A 20,359-nucleotide genomic window follows, 5' to 3' on the forward strand; every position below is an offset into this window, starting at 1 on the left:
GCACTGGGCAGCACCACTGCATCTCCAGGCAGGCTGGACTGAGGGAAATGACCAAGGGCTGCTGGGGTACATGAAGACGTGACCACTGACCCAGGGAAACCGTACACTGACAAGATAAAGCCAGCCTGTAACCCTGGTGGAGGGTTACGACCCACGGGAGGACCGGCAAGGAAGGGGAACGAGGGGGCGGGCCCTCCTTCCCATGAGAGGGGTGAGCCAAGAGGCTGAGGTTGCAAGAAACAAGGGAGAAAACAGCAGCAAAAATGGCAAAGGGAAGCAGGCTGGTGGTGCAACCTTGTCATCCCAGTATTTGGGAGGCTGAGACCAGAGGATTGCGGTTCGTCGCCAGCCTCAGCTACTTAGTGAGGCCCTCCACAACTTAGTTAGACCCTGTTTCAACATAAAGAATAAAAAATAGGGCAGGGGGTGTAGTTCAGAGGTAGAATGCCCCTGGGTTCCATCCCCAGACCCCCAAAGGGCTGGCAGGGACTGCGGGGCAGCGTCAGGATGGCCACTCGCCGACCTGACGAAACACCAAGAGGAACGGGAGGGGGACGCCAGCACACATGAGAACAGCTGTGCAGAGTGCCAGGCACAGCGGTGGAGGGACCCCAACACAACTCGCCCCAACTCTTCCTCATTTTCTCATGAACGTCTTCTTCGTGTGTGGGTTTGTACTGGTGGCATGATCAAAGACAACGTCCTAGCGCTGCTCTGGCCCCTCCAGCAGGCATGTCCCAGGCAGCATGCGAGCCTCTCCTGAGCAGCAATGCAATGGCCACCTCTCAGGGGCGGACGAAGTCAACCCACCTGCACCCATGCCCTGCTACCCAGGCAGGGAGCCCTGTGTGACAGCAGACAGGGACAGCCATATGGGAACAAGGGCCACAGAGTTACGTGTGACTGCCACCAACTGCGGCTGCCTCTGCTACCGCCGCTGCCACTGGCGGTCTCTCAGGATAATGCCAACTTTGGGGGTAGCACAGTGGACAATTTCTTTCTTTTTTGGTGGCACTGGGGTTCCTGGAAACTCTTCTACCTCTGGGTTACATTCACAGACACACACACACACACACACACACACACACACACACACACATATATAATTTTTTTTTTTGAAACAGGGTCTCTGAAGCCAGCATAGCTGGCTTCGAACCTGTGCGATCCTTCTGTCTCTGCCTCCCAAGCGCGGGGATTACAAGCGTGCACCGCCACGTCCAGCGACAATTTCATTTTTGTAACTTAAAAAAAAAAAAGTTTTGGCCGGGCGTGGTGGCGCACGCTTGTAATCCCCGCACTTGGGAGGCAGAGACAGGAGGATCGCGCAGGTTCGAAGCCAGCCGCGCGAGCTGGCTTAGGAGACCCTGTTTCCAAATAAAAAAATGTAAAAATAGGTCTGGGAGTGTAGCCCGGAGATAGAAGGGCTTCCAGGAACCCCAGTACCACAAAAAAAAAAAAAAAAAAGTTTTTTGTGTGGTACTGGGAATGGAACCCGGGGCATTTTACCTCCAAGCTACACCCCCAGCCCTATTTTTTACTCTTGTGGGTTTTTTTGTTTTCTTTGTTTGTTTTTTGCAGGTTTGGGGATGGATCCAAGGGGCATTCAACCTCCGAGCTAAACTCCCTACCCTATTTTTTATTCTTTATTTTGAAACCGGGTCTCACTGAGTTGCAGAGGGCCTCACTAAGTAGCTGAGGCTGTCTGCGAACTGCGATCCTTGGGTCTCAGCCTTCCGAATGCTTGGATTACAAGCGTGTGCCACCACGCCTGGCTATTCTTTATTTTGAGACAGGGTTTCACTGAGTTGCAAAAAACCTCACTAAGTGGCTGAGGCTGTCCACGAACCGTGATCCTTCTGTCTCAGCCTCCCAAATGCTGGGATTACAAGCATGCGCCACCATGCCCAGTCCTCCAATTTTCTTGACAAACCACCTTGGTAGTTTCCAACATAAAACTCAGAATCCCTCATTGGTGAGTTACCTTAATTTTCTGAAGCATAGCAAGAAAAAAAACTTTGGTCAAAAAAGAAGAAAAAGAAAAAAAGCCCAGAACAGCCCAAATAGCCGATAGAATAACACATGCGCCAGGCATGGTGGCGCACACTTGTAATCCCTGTGCTTGGGAGGCGGAGACAGGAAGATCACGCAGGTTCAAAGCCAGCCGCACTGGCTTAAGAGACCCTGTTTCCAAATAAAAATATAAAATAGGTCTGGGAGTATAGCCCCGAGGTAGAAGGGCTTCCAGGAACCCCAGTACCACACATACACACACAAAAAAACATGTGCAACATCTATGTTTTACCCAAGGAACACCCTGCAAGACCCTCCATCTTTAGACTTTGTGTGAGTCTAAATTTAAAGTAAATAGAAAACCCATTTCCTTTTCACACCAAGGACTCTAGCCAGCTTGTGTGTGGTTTCCAGCCCTACTACCCAGGGGGCATGCTTGCTGGCTAAACGAGGCTGTCGACTTGACTGGGTTAGCAGACATCTCAGACTGTGGGAAACACATGTCTGGGAGTATCTGAGGGAGTTTCAGAGTACATGGAGCAGCAAACCGAGGGGAGAGATCCGCCCTGGATGTGGGTAGCATGTTCAATAGCCTGGGGCCTGGCTGGAACAAGCCTGGGAGGAGGAGGAAGCCGGCCAGTGCACACCAGCTCCGTGACTCTTCTTTTTCTTTTTGGCACTGAGGCTTTAATACAGGGGCATTCTACCTGAGTTACATCCCCAACCTGCCCTTTTTCTTTTGAAACAGGGTCTTACTAAACTGCTGAGGCGGCCTCACACCTGCTCTCCTCCTGCCTCAGGGTCCACGCGCTGTGATCACAGCGTCTGTCACCTCACCCGACAAGCTCTATTCCTGGGAGTGCTGACTACTGCTGCCATGGACTCCGGGTCCTCACGCCAGCACCTCTCCTGTGAGGCCTGCAGCCCCAGGCTGGGCTGTGCCAGTCCCCCTTGTTCTGCAGCTCTAGCTTCCCGGGCTTGCAGCCACTGTGGGACGATGAAGCCTTTGACTGTGAGCCAATGTGATAAACCCCCTTTACAATTACACATCTATTCTATTGGTTCTACTCCTCTGGAGAATCCTGACTAACACAGATTTTGGTACCAGGCATGAGGGTATTTCTGTGACTATACTTGACGATGTGGCTTAAAAGCCTTTGGAATGGCCGGGCGTGGTGGCGCACGCTTGTCATCCCCGCGCTTGGGAGGCAGAGACAGGAGGATCGCGCGGGTTCGAAGCCAGCCACGCGCACTGGCTTAGGAGACCCTGTTTCCAAAAAAATATATAAAATAGGTCTGGGAGTGTAGCCCCGAGGTAGAAGGGCTTCCAGGAACCCCAGTACCACCAAAAATAAATAAATAAGTAAGTAAATAAATAAATAAATCAGCAAGCAAGCCTTTGGAACTGGTTTGCAGAAAGATTTAGAAAACTCGGGAAAAGCACACTAGAGAAGCCTTAGAATAGTATACGAAGAACTTAAAGGGAACTTCTGGTCTAACCTCAGAACAGCAGAATGCTGGACAGTAAACATGGTGCTCATGAGATTTCATTTAGGGACAAGAACTCTACTGGGAATTGGACTAGAGGCCATTCATGATATATTCTGGCAAAAAACTTGTCTCTATTTGTTCATGCCCTGATACTTTGTGTGAGTCTAAACTTAAAGGTGACAAGCTGGGCATGGTGGCAATGCCTGTAATCTCAGTATCTGGAAGGCTGAAACAGAAGGATCACAGGCTGAAGGCCAGTCTCAGCAACTTAGCGAGACCTTGATTCAAAATTAAAATAGGAGCCAGGCATTGTGGCACACGCTTGTAATCCTAACATTTGGGAGGCTGAGACAGGAGGATCATGGTTCGCAGACAGCCTTAGCTATCTAGTGAGGCCCTTTGCAACTCAGTGAGACCCTGTTTCAAACTATAAAGAATAAAAATAGGGATGGGAGTGTACCTCGGAGGTAGAATGCCCTTGGGTTCCATTCTCAGTACTGCAAATAAAATTGGACTGGGGAGGTGCAGATCAGATGATTAGAATACCCCTGGTTCAATCTCCAGTACCAAAAAAAAAAAGGAACAGACTAAATTTCGAGGCAGCATAGAATCCACAATGTGGCATAGGTATTGTTGCCTGTATTTATCCATGTTTACAGTGAGAAGAAACAGTACACAGATTTTAATTTGGACCAAAAATTCACATTTTATGTAAAATTAGGGCCACGAAAGGTGTGGCTCCTGAATACATTAGCATCATTACAAGAAGTTAAATATAAGTCCTTTGCACGAGAACATTAGGAAAGATGCCTTGAGGCATCTCAGGAACTGGCCTGACCCCATCAGTCCTGGTTCAAAGACATAAAAGTGGGGTGAGGATGCAGGCCTGTAACTCCAATACCTGGGAGGCTGAGACGAGGACCACAGGTTCACAGCCAGCCTCAGCATTTTTTTTTTTTTTTTTTTTTGTGAGTCTGGGTATGAAACCCAGAGGCATTCAACCTCTGAGCTATACCCCCTGCCCTATTTTGTATTTTTTATTTTGTTTGTTTGTTTGTTTCTTTTTTTTTTTTTTTTGCAGGTGTCGGGGATGAAACCCAGGGGCATTCAACCTCTGAGCTACACCCCCTGCCCTGTTTTTTATTCTTTATTTTGAAACAGGGTCTCACAGAGTTGCAGAGGGCCTCACTAAGTAGCTGAGGCTGTCCACGAACCAGGATCCTCCGGTCTCAGCCTCCCGAATGCTAGGATTACAAGCATGCGCCACCACGCCCAGCTGTGTATTTTTAAATTTTGAAACAGGGTTTCACTAAGTTTCAGAGGGCCTTACTAAGTAGCTGAGGCTGCCCGCAAACCGTGATCCTCCGGTCCCAGCCTTCCGAATGCTGCGATTACAAGTGTGCGCCTGGCTCAGCCTCAGCAATTTAAAGGAGGCCCTGAGCAACTTAATGAGACTCTGCTTCAAAATTAAAAACATAAAATAGGGCTGGTGTGTAGCTCAGAAGTAGAATAGCCCTGGTTTCATTCTCCAGTAACACAAAAAAGAGAAAAAAGGAAAAGAAAGAAAGACAGGAAGAAAGACAGACAGACAGAGACAGAGAGATACTGCTTTGAGAAGAGACCTCACGGGTGCTCTACTCCCCAGGGCTGCCCAGCAAGTGGGTTCCCCTGGTCAGACATCCAGCACTCAGCAGCTGCTGCCGCCACAGTCCAGATGAGCCTGGCTTTGCTCCCACTGGCAGCTGACTTCTATGTTTCCACGTGGTACTGGTTTTGCAGCCACAAAGGGTACAGAGTTCTAGGGTCATGGCGGCTTCTTCACCTTCAAAGGAGGCCCTGGCCAAGGGCCAGGCAATTAGTAGCAATGGGCACGGGTCTGTGGGCAGACCCTAGTGGCCAGTGCATGGAGCTGAGTACAGCCCAAATTGCGACGGGACACGTGAAGACGAACCGGGGCAGGGCCAGGAGCCGCTGCTGGAAGCCCCCGCTCTCTCAGGGTCTGCCACAGCTGAAGTGCCCCAGATACACTCCAGGCACAGCAGGAAGGCCTGGAAAGCTTCAAAGCTGGGGACAGAGCCAGCTGCTCCTGCTGGAGTCGTGGGCAGGTCTTGCCGGTGGGAAAGGCTCACTCTGCGCCAACAGACCTCACTACACAGTGGAGGCACACACGGCCGGCCTTTGCACTAGGAACGGGGTCATGAGTGACCTTCTTGCTTCTGTAGACTTTCCTGAACTACAGAAATTGTCTACAATGAGCAAGAAGAAGAGTAGAAAGAAAGGCTGACATGCAGATTCAATAGAGAGCACACCGGGAGACACGGTCTTCACGTCAGGGCTGCCTCAGCCTACCCAACCAGGCCCACACAGGGGGTGACACTCGCCCCCAAGCCCTCCACAAGAGGCACACGCACCTGGGAGTTCTGGATCCTAATGGTTCCAGGCGATAGGGCCTGTGTGACCACCTGGCCCTGCGGAGTGACCACTGTGACAGGCTGGTACACTGTGCCACCTCAAAAAGGAGAAGAAAATTTAGATCAAACCACTTTAAAATCCTGATGATTTTATTTGTTATTTATTTATTTATTTTTATTTTTTATTTATTTGCAGTACCAGGAATTGAATTCCTGCCCTTTTTAATTCTGAGACAGGGTCCTAAGTTGCTGAGGCTGGCCTAGAACCTGCAATTATCCTGTCACAGCCTCCTAAATACTAAGATTATAGTTGAATACCACCATATTTGACCCCTTTTGCCTTTTATTTTGATATAGCATCTCGGTAAATTTCTCAGTCTGGCTTTCAACTTGTGATCCTCCTGCCTCAGCTTCAAGTTGCTGGAATCACAGATGTGCACCACCACAACCAGCTAAATTTTAATGTTACTTTAAAAGCCATTATCCTTTTTTTGTCCTTTGGTGATAATGGGGTTTGAACACAGGAACATCCTATCTCTGAGCTATACTCCTATCCCTTTTTATTTTTTGTTTTGAAACAAGGTCTCACTAGCTACTCGTTAAGTTGCAGAAGCTGGTCTCCAACCAGCGATCCTCCTGTTGCAGCCTCCCAAGTACTGGGATTACAGGGGGCGTCACCACGCCCGGCTAGACACTGTTCTTGATATACTTACAGACTGTAATTTATGGAATAAGATCTCTATAGTCTGATGAGCTTTTTCATCATTTCAAATGGTCAGCCATACTTTTTGCAAGTGAACTCCACACTGTGAATTGGCAAGGACACTCCCTGAGCAGGCGTCCTCCCTCCCTGGGCTCACCTTTGCTGTCTGCTTTTCCTATGATCAGCATATGTTAAGGATTTGGCTAGAGGTGCTGGATAATACATATTTTCATTCTACTTATGCTCTTTTGATCAACAGAACTTTCTTTTCCTGTAATGTTTCCTTTTATGCTATTATATAGGTTTTTAGTGTAAAAGTCTACCTTTTACTTGTCCTGTCCCACATTCATGATGCTTTGTCTTAGCACTCTTCACACATACAGGGAACACTGAAAATCTACCCCTTCCTATAATGGTGCTTGTTAGACAAGTACTGAGATTAAATCTGTATTTTCACTTGTTTGTCATAAATTTATACTATAACTTAGGACTTTCCAGGTGCTGCTAAAAGCACAATGAAAAATAAATAACTATAATATTATATTATAGCTATATTATATATTTATCTTATAATATTATTATTGTTATTATTATATTCTTTTTCTTTGTGGTACTGGGGATTGAACCTAGATGCATTTTGCCCCCAAATTAGCCCTTTATTTTTTGGTACTGGGGATGAAACTCATGGGCATTCTATCTCCAAGCTACACCCTTAGTCCTATTTTATTCTTGATTTTGAAACAGGGTCTGAGTTGCAAAGGCCTCACTAAGTAGCTGAGGCTGTCCTCAAACCGCAAGCCTCCGGTCGCAGCTTCCCAAATGCTGGGATTACAAGTGTGAGCCACGGCTCTTAGCCCTATTTTTTATTCCTTATTTTTGAAATAGGGTCTCAAAGTTGTGGAGGGCCTCACTAAATAGCTGAAGCTGGCCGCAAACCTGTGATCCTCCTGTCTCAGCCTCCCAAGTGCTGGGATTGCAGGCGTGTACCACCATGCCTGGCTTATCATCATTATCATCATCATCATTATTTATTCTTTGCAGTACTTGGCACTGACCTGAGTGTTCTATATCTGATCTATACCCCCAGCCCTTTTTAAATTTTTAGTTTGAAACAGGGTCTCACTAAGTTGCTGAGGGCCTACGTTTCTGAGGCTGACCTCAAACCTGCGATCCTCCTGTCTCAGCCTCCCAAATACTGGGATTACAGGCGTGCGCCACCACGTCCGGCCTAAAAGCACAATTAAAAATTGTTATCTGAAAATCATATTTGGTTTTGCTATATATTTAAACTTTTTTTTGCAATATTAGGAATGGAACCCAGAGGCATTCTATGTCCAAGCTACACCCCAGACCTATTCTTTAGTCTTTATTTATAAACAGGGTCGCACTGAGTTGCAGAGGGTCTCACTAAGTAGCTGAGGCTGTCTATGAACCACAATCCTCCTGTCTCAGCCTTCCAAATGCTGGGATTACAAACATGTGCCACCACGTCTGGCTTATATTTCAACTCTTATAGAAAGTTTGCATAGTATACTTGTTGAGAATTAACAAGAAACAGACATTTAAAAAGCTTTAGATTCTAGCACTATTATATTAGCAACCAGCTTAATTAAAATACTATAAAATCAAGAAAAATATCAAAAATTTAAAAAACTTTTAAGTTATATTTATATATTCATTCTCATGCAATGGACCTACTTTCTGCAGAAGCTCACAGAGAAAGTATCCACTTCCCATATTCGTACCTGCCACTGTCGCCATGGTTACATTTCCCTGTTGCAGGGCAGAGGCTGGTACCACGATGCCCTGTGGGCTGAGCGTGCCCGTGATGGCACTTTGAATCTGCTGAACATAAGAACACACATGTTGTAGAAATATTAGAAAATGGAAAACCCATGCTTAGAACTTCAAAATACGTGCCATAATTATACCATGACAAATATGGGAGGCTTTGGGCACAGCATGATCAGATGCCAGGGCTTTCGAAAGCCAGCGTGGTGTGCAGGCAACCAGGGTGCAGTGCTAGCTGTGATGTGCTGGTCCACATGGGACTGTAGATTGTCTGTCGTCCAACTGTCATATTCCAGGCACCTTTCTGAAAGCCTAGGAAGTCCCTGCTACCTGATCACACACATTTCTCCTTAGATCTAACTCAGATAACTGAGTTCTCCACGAGTCAAACCCTCCCGGGCAGGACAAACACATTCAGATTATACCACAGGCTCAGAGGTGCCAGGAAGTGAGCAGGGCCACAGCTGTTTCACGTAGATGGGGTGCTACCCTGACGCCTGTGTGGGCCCCAGCACAGATCACCTGCCCCCACCTCCATGTTCTTGTTTGCAGAGAGCTTCGGACCAGGCCTGGCCTGTAGCAGCTCCACAACAATGTCTGTAGACAGCGTGCCAGGAACTCCCCATCTGAAGTCCACTCAAGGGAGCAGCTTATCCATTTACTGTGGCAGCGGGCAGCGGCGGGCAGGTCAGGGCACCCTCAGGTGTTGGCACACGCTGACAGTTAAGCAGTTAGAATGTCAGTGGATGTCACCACAGGTGACTACTCTGGGCTGCCATTGACCAGAATGTGTACACTTGGGAGGTATCTTAAAGTCAGTCACATTAATTTGATCACAATAGAAGTTAAGCCACCCAAATCAATAATTCAAACTTCCACCTTAAAATCTCACCAAAAAGCCAGGCGTAGTGGTGCATGCCTGTAATCCCTGCGCTTGGGAGGCTGAGACAGGAGGATCACACAAGTTCAAAGCCAGCCTCAGCTACTGAGTTGAGGCTCTCAGCAACTTAGTGAGACCCTGTGTCCAAATAAAGTAAAAAATAGGTCTGGGAATATAGCCTGGAGGTAGAAAAGCCCCTGGGTTCCACCCATAGTACCACAAAAATAAACAAATAAATAAAATCTCACCAAAAGAAGAACAAAATTAACCAAAGCAAAAAGAAGGAAAAAATGAATAATAAAGACCAAAGCAGAAATCAATGAAACTCAAAGTAGAAAAACAACAAAGAACAACAAATTAAACAATATGCTAGTTTACTGAAAAGACCAAAACCACCCTCTAATAGACAGGGGAGGGAGGAAGAGGGAGTGAGGGAGGGGCGGGGCAGGAGATTGGTTGATTCCCAATCACAGTGATCACTGCAGATACCTGCAGATGCAGAGGTCAAGAAGGAAACACACTCCTAGGCCTGGGGATTGCCTGAGGCGGACCAGCAGCCCAAAACACAACCACCACAGCTAACCCAGCAAGGACAAGGCCTTCTGAACAGCCCTGCCACTGCTAAACCAAACTTGAGGTGTTTGTGGGTGGGTAATGCGGAAGGAAATAGACCAAGTAACATGGGCATGTGTGTGTGTATATCTTTAAATCTCAATATGGTGTATAATTACAAAGTACCAATAAAAGTATATAAAAAAAAAGAAAACTGAACATGCAGATACCAGCTACAGCTTCGCCCTCTTGGCATCTGCATGCGATTTACTCATGCAGTCTATAGGCAAGATCTCAACGTGAGAAATAAGCCCCGAGAGAAGGTGTGGTCGCTGGCCAAAAGTATTCTCCACTTTCAGATATTCTTTCATAACTATTATTCTTTTAACAATGATTCTTTTAACTCTCCACACAAATTGCTCCGGTGGTGTAAGATCAGGACTGTGAGAGAAACTGAGTCCGTGGAAAATAAACTTCCTGGTAAATGTCCTCGGCTTTGTTCAAATGGTAATAAAAACTAGTTAGAATTTAGATGCAGTGGCAGCATTCCAGTCAATAATTACAAATGCAGAACTCCTCCCTATCTTTGACCTTCATTCTAATAGAGCCAAGGGCTGAAAGGAATCTTGACCTTTGCACCTAGTGATAGCGCTGCCTGGAGGCAGGGCGACATCACCTGGTTAATAAGCCTATCTTTTGAGGAAAAGTGCTCAGCTGCTAGAGAAGTACATCTGACAACTAAATCTAAAAACTTCATGTTATTTCTTGGTGTTTACCTGCTAAACTGTGTTATGAGTTTGCTTAAGCTTTCAGACAGCAGATGGTATTGCAGACAAAATCCAGCAGACATTCATCGAAATCCTCTAAATCATCATAAATGTACACGGATTTCCCTACACCAACTACATATATGAAAGCTGGAATCTCGGACTTCGTCCCCCATTCAGCTCAAAGGAGGTTGCTAGATAGAGAAGGACATTGGACTAAGCCCTAGGAATAAAAGTTCTGAAAGGGTTAAAGAAAACTCTTAAAAACTGGATTCCTCAAGTGATTTTGAGTGTGACTTTTGTTCTTCTGGAATTAGCCTATTAAAAGCCTCTGCAGCTGCAAGGTCAGAAGGGGCTGGGCTCAGAGCACAAGACCCACCTGAGATCATGGGACTGATTTCAATCACAAAGACCTGTGATATCACAGGCCTCACTTTTGTCTTGTCCAGGGTTGGTAATCTGCATGTGTATCTCTCTATTGTACCTTGGGTGTTTGCACTTTTTTACTAGAGAATCACTGGGAAATGGAAATATATAAAAAATCTCGTGTCTAGAATAAAGTGTTCGATTGCACAAGAAGCACTGATCCAGGTCAGATTCTTTCCAAAAAGCGTCGCAAATAGGAACTTAAAGAAATTTATTTCCTAGAAGGGAAAGAATCACTGCAGAAAAGTGTCTGCAGTACGGGCACCCTATCCTCCCCCATCTTTTCTGAGATCGATCGCGAGTGGACTCGCGCCCCAACTGAGCAAAGTCTGTGGCATGAACACATAATTTAGAACTCCTAAAAAAGGACTCCACCAACGGGGTATGGTGGTGCACACTTATAATCCCAGTACTTGGAAGGCTGAGACAGGAGGATTGTGGTTCAAGGACAGGCTCGGTTCCATGGTTCAAAGCCTCAGTTCCAGGTCCAAAGCCAGCCTCCACTGGCTTAAGAGACCCTGTTTCCAAATAAGAAAATATAAAATAGGTCTGGGAGTGTAGCCCGGAGGTAGAGCCCTTTGCAACTCAGTGAGATCTATTTCAAAATATTCAAAAGAATAAAAAATAGGACTGGAGGTGTAACTCGCAGGTAGAATGCCCCGGGTTCCATTCCCAGTACTACAAAAATAAAAAATACAAGTAAAAATTAAAATTAAAATTAAAGAATAAAGCCAGGCATGGTGGCACACACTTGTAATGCCAGTACTTGGGAGGCTGAGACTGGAGGATCACAGATTCGCAGCCAGCCTCAGCTACTTAGGCCCTCATCAACTTAGTGAGACCCTGTTTCAAAATAAAGAATAAAAAATAGGGCTGGGGGTGTAGCTTAAAGGCAGAATGCCCCTGGGTTCAACCCCTAGTACCATAAAAGAGAGAAGGAAAAAAAAGAATTAAAAAAAAAAAGAGCTGCCTCAGAGCTAGAATGCCCCTGGGTTCACACAATCTCCAGTGCCACACATACAAAAAATCAAAAATCTCTATGGTCTATGCTGCTTCACTAGGGACTATACCTGTCAAACTCCTCAAGAAGGATCCACACCTATTGGACAATTTCTTCTAGAAAGCAGAGGAGGAAACACTCCCCGGTCCATGTTATGAAGCCTGTATTACTCTGATACCCAGAGCAAAGACAGGATGGAAACTAAAACTATACACCAATCTCCCTTACGAATAGATAAAAAAAATGCTTGACAAAATATTAGTAAACATAATTCAAGAATATATATATTCAGGAATACATAAAGAATGATGTATCAAGCCGGGCATGGTGGCGCACGGATTATCCCCGCACTTGGGAGGCGGAGACAGAAGGATCACTGGTTTGGAGCCAGCCTCGCTGGCTTAAGAGACCCTGTTTCCAAATAAAAAGTATAAAATAGGTCTGGGAGTGTAGCCCGGAGGTAGAAGGACTTCCAAGAACCCCAGTACCACCAAAAAAAAAAAATAATAATAATAATGATGTGTCATGACCACGTGGTATTTATTCCAGGAATACAAGGCCTATTTCATATTTGCAAAATCAATTCAGGTAATCCCTGCACTTGGAAGGCTGAGACAAGAGAATCGCGCAGGTTCAAAGCCAGCCTCCACTGGCTTAAGAGACCCTGTTTCCAAATAAAAAAATATAAAATAGGTCTGGGAGTGTAGCCAGGAGGTAGAAGGCCCCAGTACCACCAAAAAAAAAAAAAAAAAAAAAAAAAAAAAAACAAAAAAACCTCTCAGGAAAATAGTAGTAAAGAGAGTCTATTAGGATAAGATCTCCTGAACACCTCGGCTGGTATGGCTGAGAGAGGCTTCTGAAAAGTCAGAGGATACAAGACAAACTCAGAAAAATCAACTATATTTCTGTAGACTAGCAATGAACATATGGACACAAAAACTAACAAGATAATCAATTTGAAAAAGTAAAAAACCTAGGTGTAACTCTAAAAGCACAGGCACAAGACTTATATGTAAAAAGCTATATAAAACATGGAGGGAAGAAATCCTAGAGATATATAATGTTCATGGATTAGAAGACTCAACATAATAAAAATGCTAATTCTTCCAAAATCAATATATAAATTTAATGTAATTCATATCAAAATTCCAATAAGATGCTAGGTGTGGTGGCACACGCTTGTAATCCCCACTCTTGGGAGGCAGAGACAGGAGGATCACGCAGGTTCCAAGCCAGCCTCGCTGGCTTAAGAGACCCTGTTTCCAAATAAAAAAATATAAAATAGGTCTGGGAGTGTAACCCAGAGGTAGAAGGATTTCCAGGAACCCCAGTAACACCAAAAAAAAAAAAAAAAAAAAATCCAATTATATATTTTATTTTTGCAGGTCTGGGAATGGAACCCAGGGTCATTCAACCTCCGAGCTACACCCCTGCCCTATTTTTTATTCTTTATTTTGAAACCGGGTCTAAGTTGCTGAGGGCTTCACTAAGTAGCTGAGGCTGTGCATGAACCAGGATCCTCCAGTCTCAGCCTCCCGAATGCTGGGATTACAAGCGTGCACCACCATGCCTGGCTCCTATAAGATTTTTATAGTTCTAGACAAAATTATTCTAAAATTTATATGAAAAGACAAAGAAACTAGAATATCTTAAACAATTTTTAAAAGCAATAATGAAGTGGAAGGAATTCCTCTACCCAATTTGGAGACCTGTCACATAACTAAAATAATCAAAACCATGTAGTATAGACACACAGGCCAATGGGACAATACAGAGAGAGAGGCCCTATAAACATGCCCAACTGATTTTAGACAGAGGTGTGAAAAACAATTCAACAAAAAGTGCTGACGCAGATGGACATTCACCTCAACATAAACCTCACACTTTCGCTTTTTTTTGTGTGTGTAGTGGGGATTGAACCCAGGGACATTCTACCTCCAAGCTGTACCCCCAGACCTATTTTTCACTCTATTTTGAAACAAACGGTCTACCAAGTTGCAGAGGACCTCACTAAGTAGTTGAGGCTGTCAACAAACCTGTGATTCTCCTATCTCAGCCTCCCAGGTACTGGGATTACAAGTGTGCGCCACCATGCCTGGCAAACCTCATACTTTCTATAACAGGTAAGATAGATCATGAATTTAGATGTAAGACTATAAAACTTTTAGAAAAAAACACAAGACAAATCTTTGAGATCTAGAGCTAAGCAGACTTCTTAGACTTCATGCAATCCATAAAAAGCAGAGATGATAAATTAAATTGTATCAAAATTCAAAATGTTTGTTCTTTTAAGGGAATGAGAAGATACTCAGCTACAGACTTGGAGAAAATATTTGCAAACTATTCATGCAACAAAAAACTAATACCTGGAATAGACAAAGAACTGTCAAATTCAGAAGTTCAAAGAAATCAAATTAGAAAATGGGCAAAAGATATAAACAGACATTTCTACCAAAGATGATGTAAAGATGGCAGATAACCACATGAAGAGCCCGACATCATTAGTCATCAGAAAATACAAATAGAAAGCATAATGAAGTCTCACTGCACATCATCAGAACAGCTAAAATACAATAGTGCTTTATCAGGAATGAGCAAAGTAAGCCAGACACAGAGGGACTCAAATGATTCCACTCGCATGAGGTCCTTAGAATAGTCCCTAGAGAAAGGAATAGAGTGGGGGTCCTGAGGATGTGGGGCAGATGTGGATTCAGTGTTTAATGGGAACAAAAGGGGCTTCAATTTGAGAGCATGAGAAAGTTCTGGAGATGGTTGTTGGTGGTGGTTACACAACAAAGTGAAGGGAAGGACTTAACTACCACTGAACTATAGTTACAAATGGTTACAATAGAAAATGTTAAGGTGGTAAATTCATATATTTTACACAAATTTTTAAAAATCATGTGTGTGGGTTTTTTTCTTTCTTGAAAGAAAAAAAAATGCATGGTGCTCTGCCCTCCATAAATATGGGATGAACTGGCTTGCCCAGAATGCCCATGAAGGACTCACCCCATGCTGTACATAAAGTCTAGGCACATTTTCTCTCTAGCTTTATATCTTTCCCAAGCCAGGCCAGGTTCAGCTACCTAGAGGACCCTTCGGGAGGAGAGCTACCAAGACAAGCCGGCAATTCTGAAAAGACTGGAGGTCTGGGAGTTAGCACCAAGTTGCAGTGGCCTTGAGAGTAGAGCGGGCCCAAAGGCAAGTACCTGGGACTGCACCGGGGAGTACGGGCTTCCAGGCTCTCCACTCAGCAGAGTCTCGCTGTTCATCTTCGTCTTTAGACAAGCAATGTACCGACTACAGAAGTCTTTGCAGAGTTCATTAACCTTTTCAAGCTCAAGAAGATGAATACGTAAGACCTGGATTGCTTTTACCATCTAGAAATTTTAAAAAAAATGAAGACTTTTAGACAAAAAAAAAGAGTAGTCATGGAGTTATCATTATCACACATACCAGTTCTTAGTTATTGGATAGAAACATTTTCAGTGTCAGCCACAGAAGTGGAATAATATCAGAAATCATCCAAAAAGGTGAGCTGTTCCAGCACCACTGATGTGGTGCGTGGGAATGTGGAAGCCAGCTCCAGCGTCAGCACAGCCTTTGGGGAACATAGCTCTGTCTATAGACAACTAGCCACAGCCCAGCACAGTACTGTCTCGCTGGCTACTTGCTTGCTGTGACTGGGCAGTCTTTTCCCCTTACTTTACATCCACAGTAGGAACAAATTCACATCTATCTACAGGTGGTTCATAATCGTGTGTGTGTGTGTGTGTGTGTGTGTGTGTGTGTGTGTGTGTTGGTGGGGATTGAACTCATGGCATTAGCCCCTTTTTATTTATTTGGAAAGAAGGTCTTGCTAAGCTACTAAGGCTGGCCTTGAACCTGCAACCCTCCTGTCTCAGTCTCCCAAGTACTGAGATTATAAGTATTCAATACCATGCCCAGCCCAATTTCTTAATATTATTCAAGTTCAATTCAACAACTCTGTCTTTTGGGTCATATTTCCAGTGTCAAGACTAAAAATATTTTACCTAAATCCCAAAGATTTCTTTTTCTTCTTTTTTTTAAAAAATTTTTATTGGTGCATTATATTCATACATTATATTGGGGTAAAAAACTTGTGTGTACATACATGTACACATCACTGATTTAACCCCTACCCAATTCCCATCCAATTCCCTCCCTGTCCCTCTTTCCCTTGCTTGGCTTAGTGGTTGACTTCGATATGTTTAAGTACATTGTGTGTTTTAGAGATTTTCCTCTTTCCCCCCTCCTTTCTCCTCCTTTACGTTATCTCGTTTGCTCCTCTATAGGATTTCCTTTTTCATCTAGAGTTCTTCCTATGACCCATTTCTCCCTAACTCTCACATATTAAGGAAAGCATCTGATTTCATATTTTTTGTGACTGACTAATCTCACATAGCATGTCCTCAAGTTCCATTCATTTCCCTGAAAATGATGTAATTGAGGTTTTTGTGATGGTTGAGTAAAATTCCATTGTGTACATATCCCACAGTTTTGTAATCCATTCATCTGTTGATGGACATCTTGGCTGGTTCCATAGTTTGGCTATGGTGAATTGTGCAGCTGTGAACATAGATACACATGCATTAGTTTGGTAGTTTGGCTTCCTATCTTTTGAGTAGATACCCAGAAGTGGTATTGCTGGATCAAATGGTAGATTTGTTCCCATTCTTCTGAGGATTCTCCATACTGTTTTCCAAAGTGGTTGCACTAATTTGCAATCCCACCAACAATGTCTTAGAGTTCCCACTTCTCCACATCCTCACCAGCATCTGTTGTTGTTTGTGTTTTGAATGATGGCCATTCTAGTTGGAGTTAGGTGAAATCTCAGGGTAGTTTTGATTTGCATCTCTCTGACTGCCAGTGATATTGAGCATTTTCTCATGCATTTATTGGCCATTTGACTTTCTTCTTTTGTGAAGTGTCTATTTAGTTCATTTGCCCATTTGGTTATTGGATGCTTTCTTTTCGTAGTGTTGAGTTTCTTGAGTTCTCTGTATAGTATAGATATTAGTCCTCTATCAGTGGGGTAGTTGGCAAAAATAAGATTTTTTTTGTTGGCTCTTGATTGAGGTTCTTGATAGTTTCCTTTGCTGAACAGAAGCTCTTCAGTTTCATGCAATCCCATGTATTGATTCGCCTTTTAGTTTGTTGTGCCTTTGGGGTCTTGTTGAGGAAATGTTTATCTGTGCCTATGTGTTGTAGTGTTAGACCTATGCCCTCTTCAAGGAGCTTCAAGGTCTCTGGTTTAATTTCCAAGACTTTGATCCATCTTGAGTTGACTTTTGTACAGGGTAAGAAAGTGCAATTAATTTCCAATTTTCTGCATATGGTTAACCAGATTTGTCAACACCATTTGTTGAACAGGCTATCTTTTATCCAGTGTATGTTTTTGGCTCCTTTGTCAAAAATCAATTGGCTGAAAGTGTGTGGACTTGTTTCTGAGTCTTCTATTCTGCTCCATTGGTTTATGTATCTGTTTTTGTGCAGTACCATGCTGTTTTTTATTACAATGGCTTTGTAGTAGAGTTTAAAGTCAGGTATTGTGATTCCTCCTGCATGGTTTTTGTTGCTGAGAACAACCTTGGCTATTCTGGGCGTTTTGTTATTCAAGATAAATTTAAGGACTGATTTTTCTATGTCTGTGAGGAATGATCTTAGTAGTTTAATGGGCATTGCGTTAAATCTGTAGATCATTTTTGGAAGAATGGCCATTTTAATGACATTTATTCTGCCAATCCATGAACATGGAAGATTCTTCCATCTTCTAAGATCTTCGATTTATTTTTTCAGTGTCTTATAATTTTCTTTGTAGAGATCTTTTACCTCCTTGGTTAAGTTTATTCCTAAGTATTTTATTTTTTTGTGGGAGATCCTGAGTGGAAGCATTTTCTGAATTTTGTTTTCAGTGGATTTATGGTTGGTGTACAGGAAAGCTTCTGATTTTTTAAGATTGATTTTGTATCCAGATACTTTGCTGAATTTGTTGATCAGTTCTATAAGCCTTTTGGTTGAGTTTGTTGGGTTTTCTAAATATAGCATCATGTCATCTGCAAATAGTGAAAGCTTAAGTTCTTCTTTTCCTATTTGTACTCCTTTAATTTCCTTTTCTTGCCTTATTGCTCTGCCTAGAGTCTCAAGTACTATATTGAAGAGAAGTGGTGATAATGGACATCCTTGTCTCGTTCCTGTTTTTAGGGGGAATTCTTGAAGTTTTTCCCCATTTAATATGATGTTGGCGGTGGGCTTATTATAGATTGCCTTAATAATGTTAAGATATGTTCCTTCTATTCCAATTCTTTGCACTGTTTTTATCATAAATGGATGTTGAATTTTATCAAATGCTTTTTCAGCGTCTATTGAAATGATCATGTGATTTTTGTCTTTGATTCTGTTTATATGATGAATTACATGGATTGATTTTCATATATTGAACCAGCCTTGAATCCCTGGGATGAACCCTACCTGGTCATGGTGAATGATTTTCTTGATGTGGTTTTGAATGCGTGTTGCTAGTATTTTGTTTAATAGTTTTGCATCCAAGTTCATCAGAGATATAGGCCTGTAGTTTTCCTTCCTTGAACTGTTTTTATTCGGTTTGGGTATCAGTGTGATATTGGCTTCATAGAATGTATTTGGGAGAGTCCCGGATTTTTCTATTTTGTGAAATAGTTTGAGTAGTACTGAGGTTAGCTCTACTATAAAGGTTTTATAGAATTCACTTGGGAAACCATCTGGTCCTAGGCTTTTCTTTGATGGTAAGCTCTTTATTGCTGTTTCAATCTCTTTGATTGTTATTGGTTGGTTTAAGTGTTTTATATCTTCTTGACTCAGTTTAGGAAGGTTGTATTTATCTAGGAAGTTGTCGATTTCCTCCAGATTTTCCATTTTGTTGGAGTATAGTTTTTCAAAGTAGTTTCTGATAATCCTCTGGATTTCTATACTGTCAGTAGTAATATCTCCTTTTTCATCCCTTATCTTCATAATTTGGGTCGATTCTTTTTTTTAGTTAGGTTGGCTAGTGGTTTATCTATCTTGTTAATTTTTTCAAGAAACCAGCTTTTGGTTTTGATTTTCTGTATTGTTTTTTTATTCTCTATTTTGTTAATTTCTGCTCTAATTTTAATAATTTCCTGTCTTATGCTAGCTTTGGGGTTCAATTGTTCCTGCTTTTCAAAGGCTTTGAGGTGTGTCATTAGGTTATTTATTTGAAGATTTTCTGTTTTTCTTACATGAGCACTCAGTGCTATAAATTTTCCTCTTAATACTGCCTTCAAAGTGTCCCAGAGGTTTTGATATGTTGTATCTTTATTTTCATTTGTTTCTAGAAATTTCTTGATTTTACCTCTTACATCTTCTATGATCCATTCTTCATTCAGAAGTATGGTGTTCAGTCTCCACATGTTTATGTTGTTTCTCTTGGTCTTCTAATAGTTGATTTCTAGTTTCATTCCATTATGGTCTGAAATGACATAGGGAAGTATGTAACAGTTTTTAAAAATGCTAGTGCTCATTTTGTGTCCCAGGATGTGATCTATTTTGGAGAGGTTCTGTGAGCAGCTGAGAAAAATGTAAACTCCTCTGTAGTTGGGTGAAATATTCTATATGTGTCCAACAGGTCCATTTGGTTAATGGTGTTCTTTAGTTCTGAGGCATCTTTACTGACCCTTTGTCTGGAAGATCAGTCTAGTGTTATGAGAGGTGTGTTGAAGTCTCTCAGTATTATTGGTGTTGGGATTTATGTGTGACTTCACGTCACAAAGAGTTTGATTTATGAATGTAGCTACACCTATGTTTGGGGCATAGATGTTGATTATTATTATTTCCTCTTGCTGGATTATTCCTTTTACCAATAAAATATGACCTTCTTTGTCTCTTCTAATAAGTTTGGGTTTGAAGTCTAACTTGTCTGTTATCATAGTTGCTACTTCTGCTTGTCTTTGAGTTCCATTAGCATGGATTACCTTGCTCCAGCCCTTTACCTTGAGTTTGTTCCTATCTTTACTTGTAAGGTGTGTTTATTCTAAGCAGCAGGTGGATGGATTCTGGTTTTTAATCCATTTTGCCACTTTATGATTTTTTTATTGGGGAGTTGAGGCCATTTACATTCAGTGTGATTACAGAGAGATAATTTTGTCTGCTGGATGGGAAATCTTGTTTACCTAGTTCTTCTTTGCAGTTAATCTCCTTGAGTATTTTCTCTAGCGCTGGTTTTGAAGACATAAATTTCTTCAGTTTCTGTTTGTCATGGAAGCTTCTTATTTCCCCATCTAATTTGATAGATAGTTTTGCTGGGTAGGA

At 42.8% G+C, this 20,359-nt stretch overlaps 1 protein-coding gene across 5 annotated transcripts in view; it reads right to left on the reverse strand.

The window, feature by feature from the left end:
* The window catches only part of PKNOX1 (PBX/knotted 1 homeobox 1), a gene marked incomplete at both ends in the record, with an annotated part of 39,207 nt that overhangs the window by 6,880 nt on the left and 11,968 nt on the right, over nucleotides 1-20,359 (reverse strand). Inside the window, 3 exons of one of the 5 annotated variants that reach the window (XM_080695428.1) lie at nucleotides 5,913-6,010; nucleotides 8,361-8,457; nucleotides 15,241-15,411. In XM_080695428.1, coding sequence (XP_080551554.1) covers nucleotides 5,913-6,010; nucleotides 8,361-8,457; nucleotides 15,241-15,411 — 366 coding nt within the window. Of the gene's footprint in view, nucleotides 1-5,906; nucleotides 6,011-8,360; nucleotides 8,461-15,240; nucleotides 15,412-20,359 lie in introns of all 5 variants that reach the window. The other 4 variants (XM_080695425.1, XM_080695427.1, XM_080695426.1 and 1 more) reach the window with 4 other exon arrangements.

This window comes from Muscardinus avellanarius (genome assembly GCF_963383645.1).
Source record: "Muscardinus avellanarius genome assembly, chromosome: 5".
Lineage (NCBI taxonomy): Eukaryota > Metazoa > Chordata > Mammalia > Rodentia > Gliridae > Muscardinus > Muscardinus avellanarius.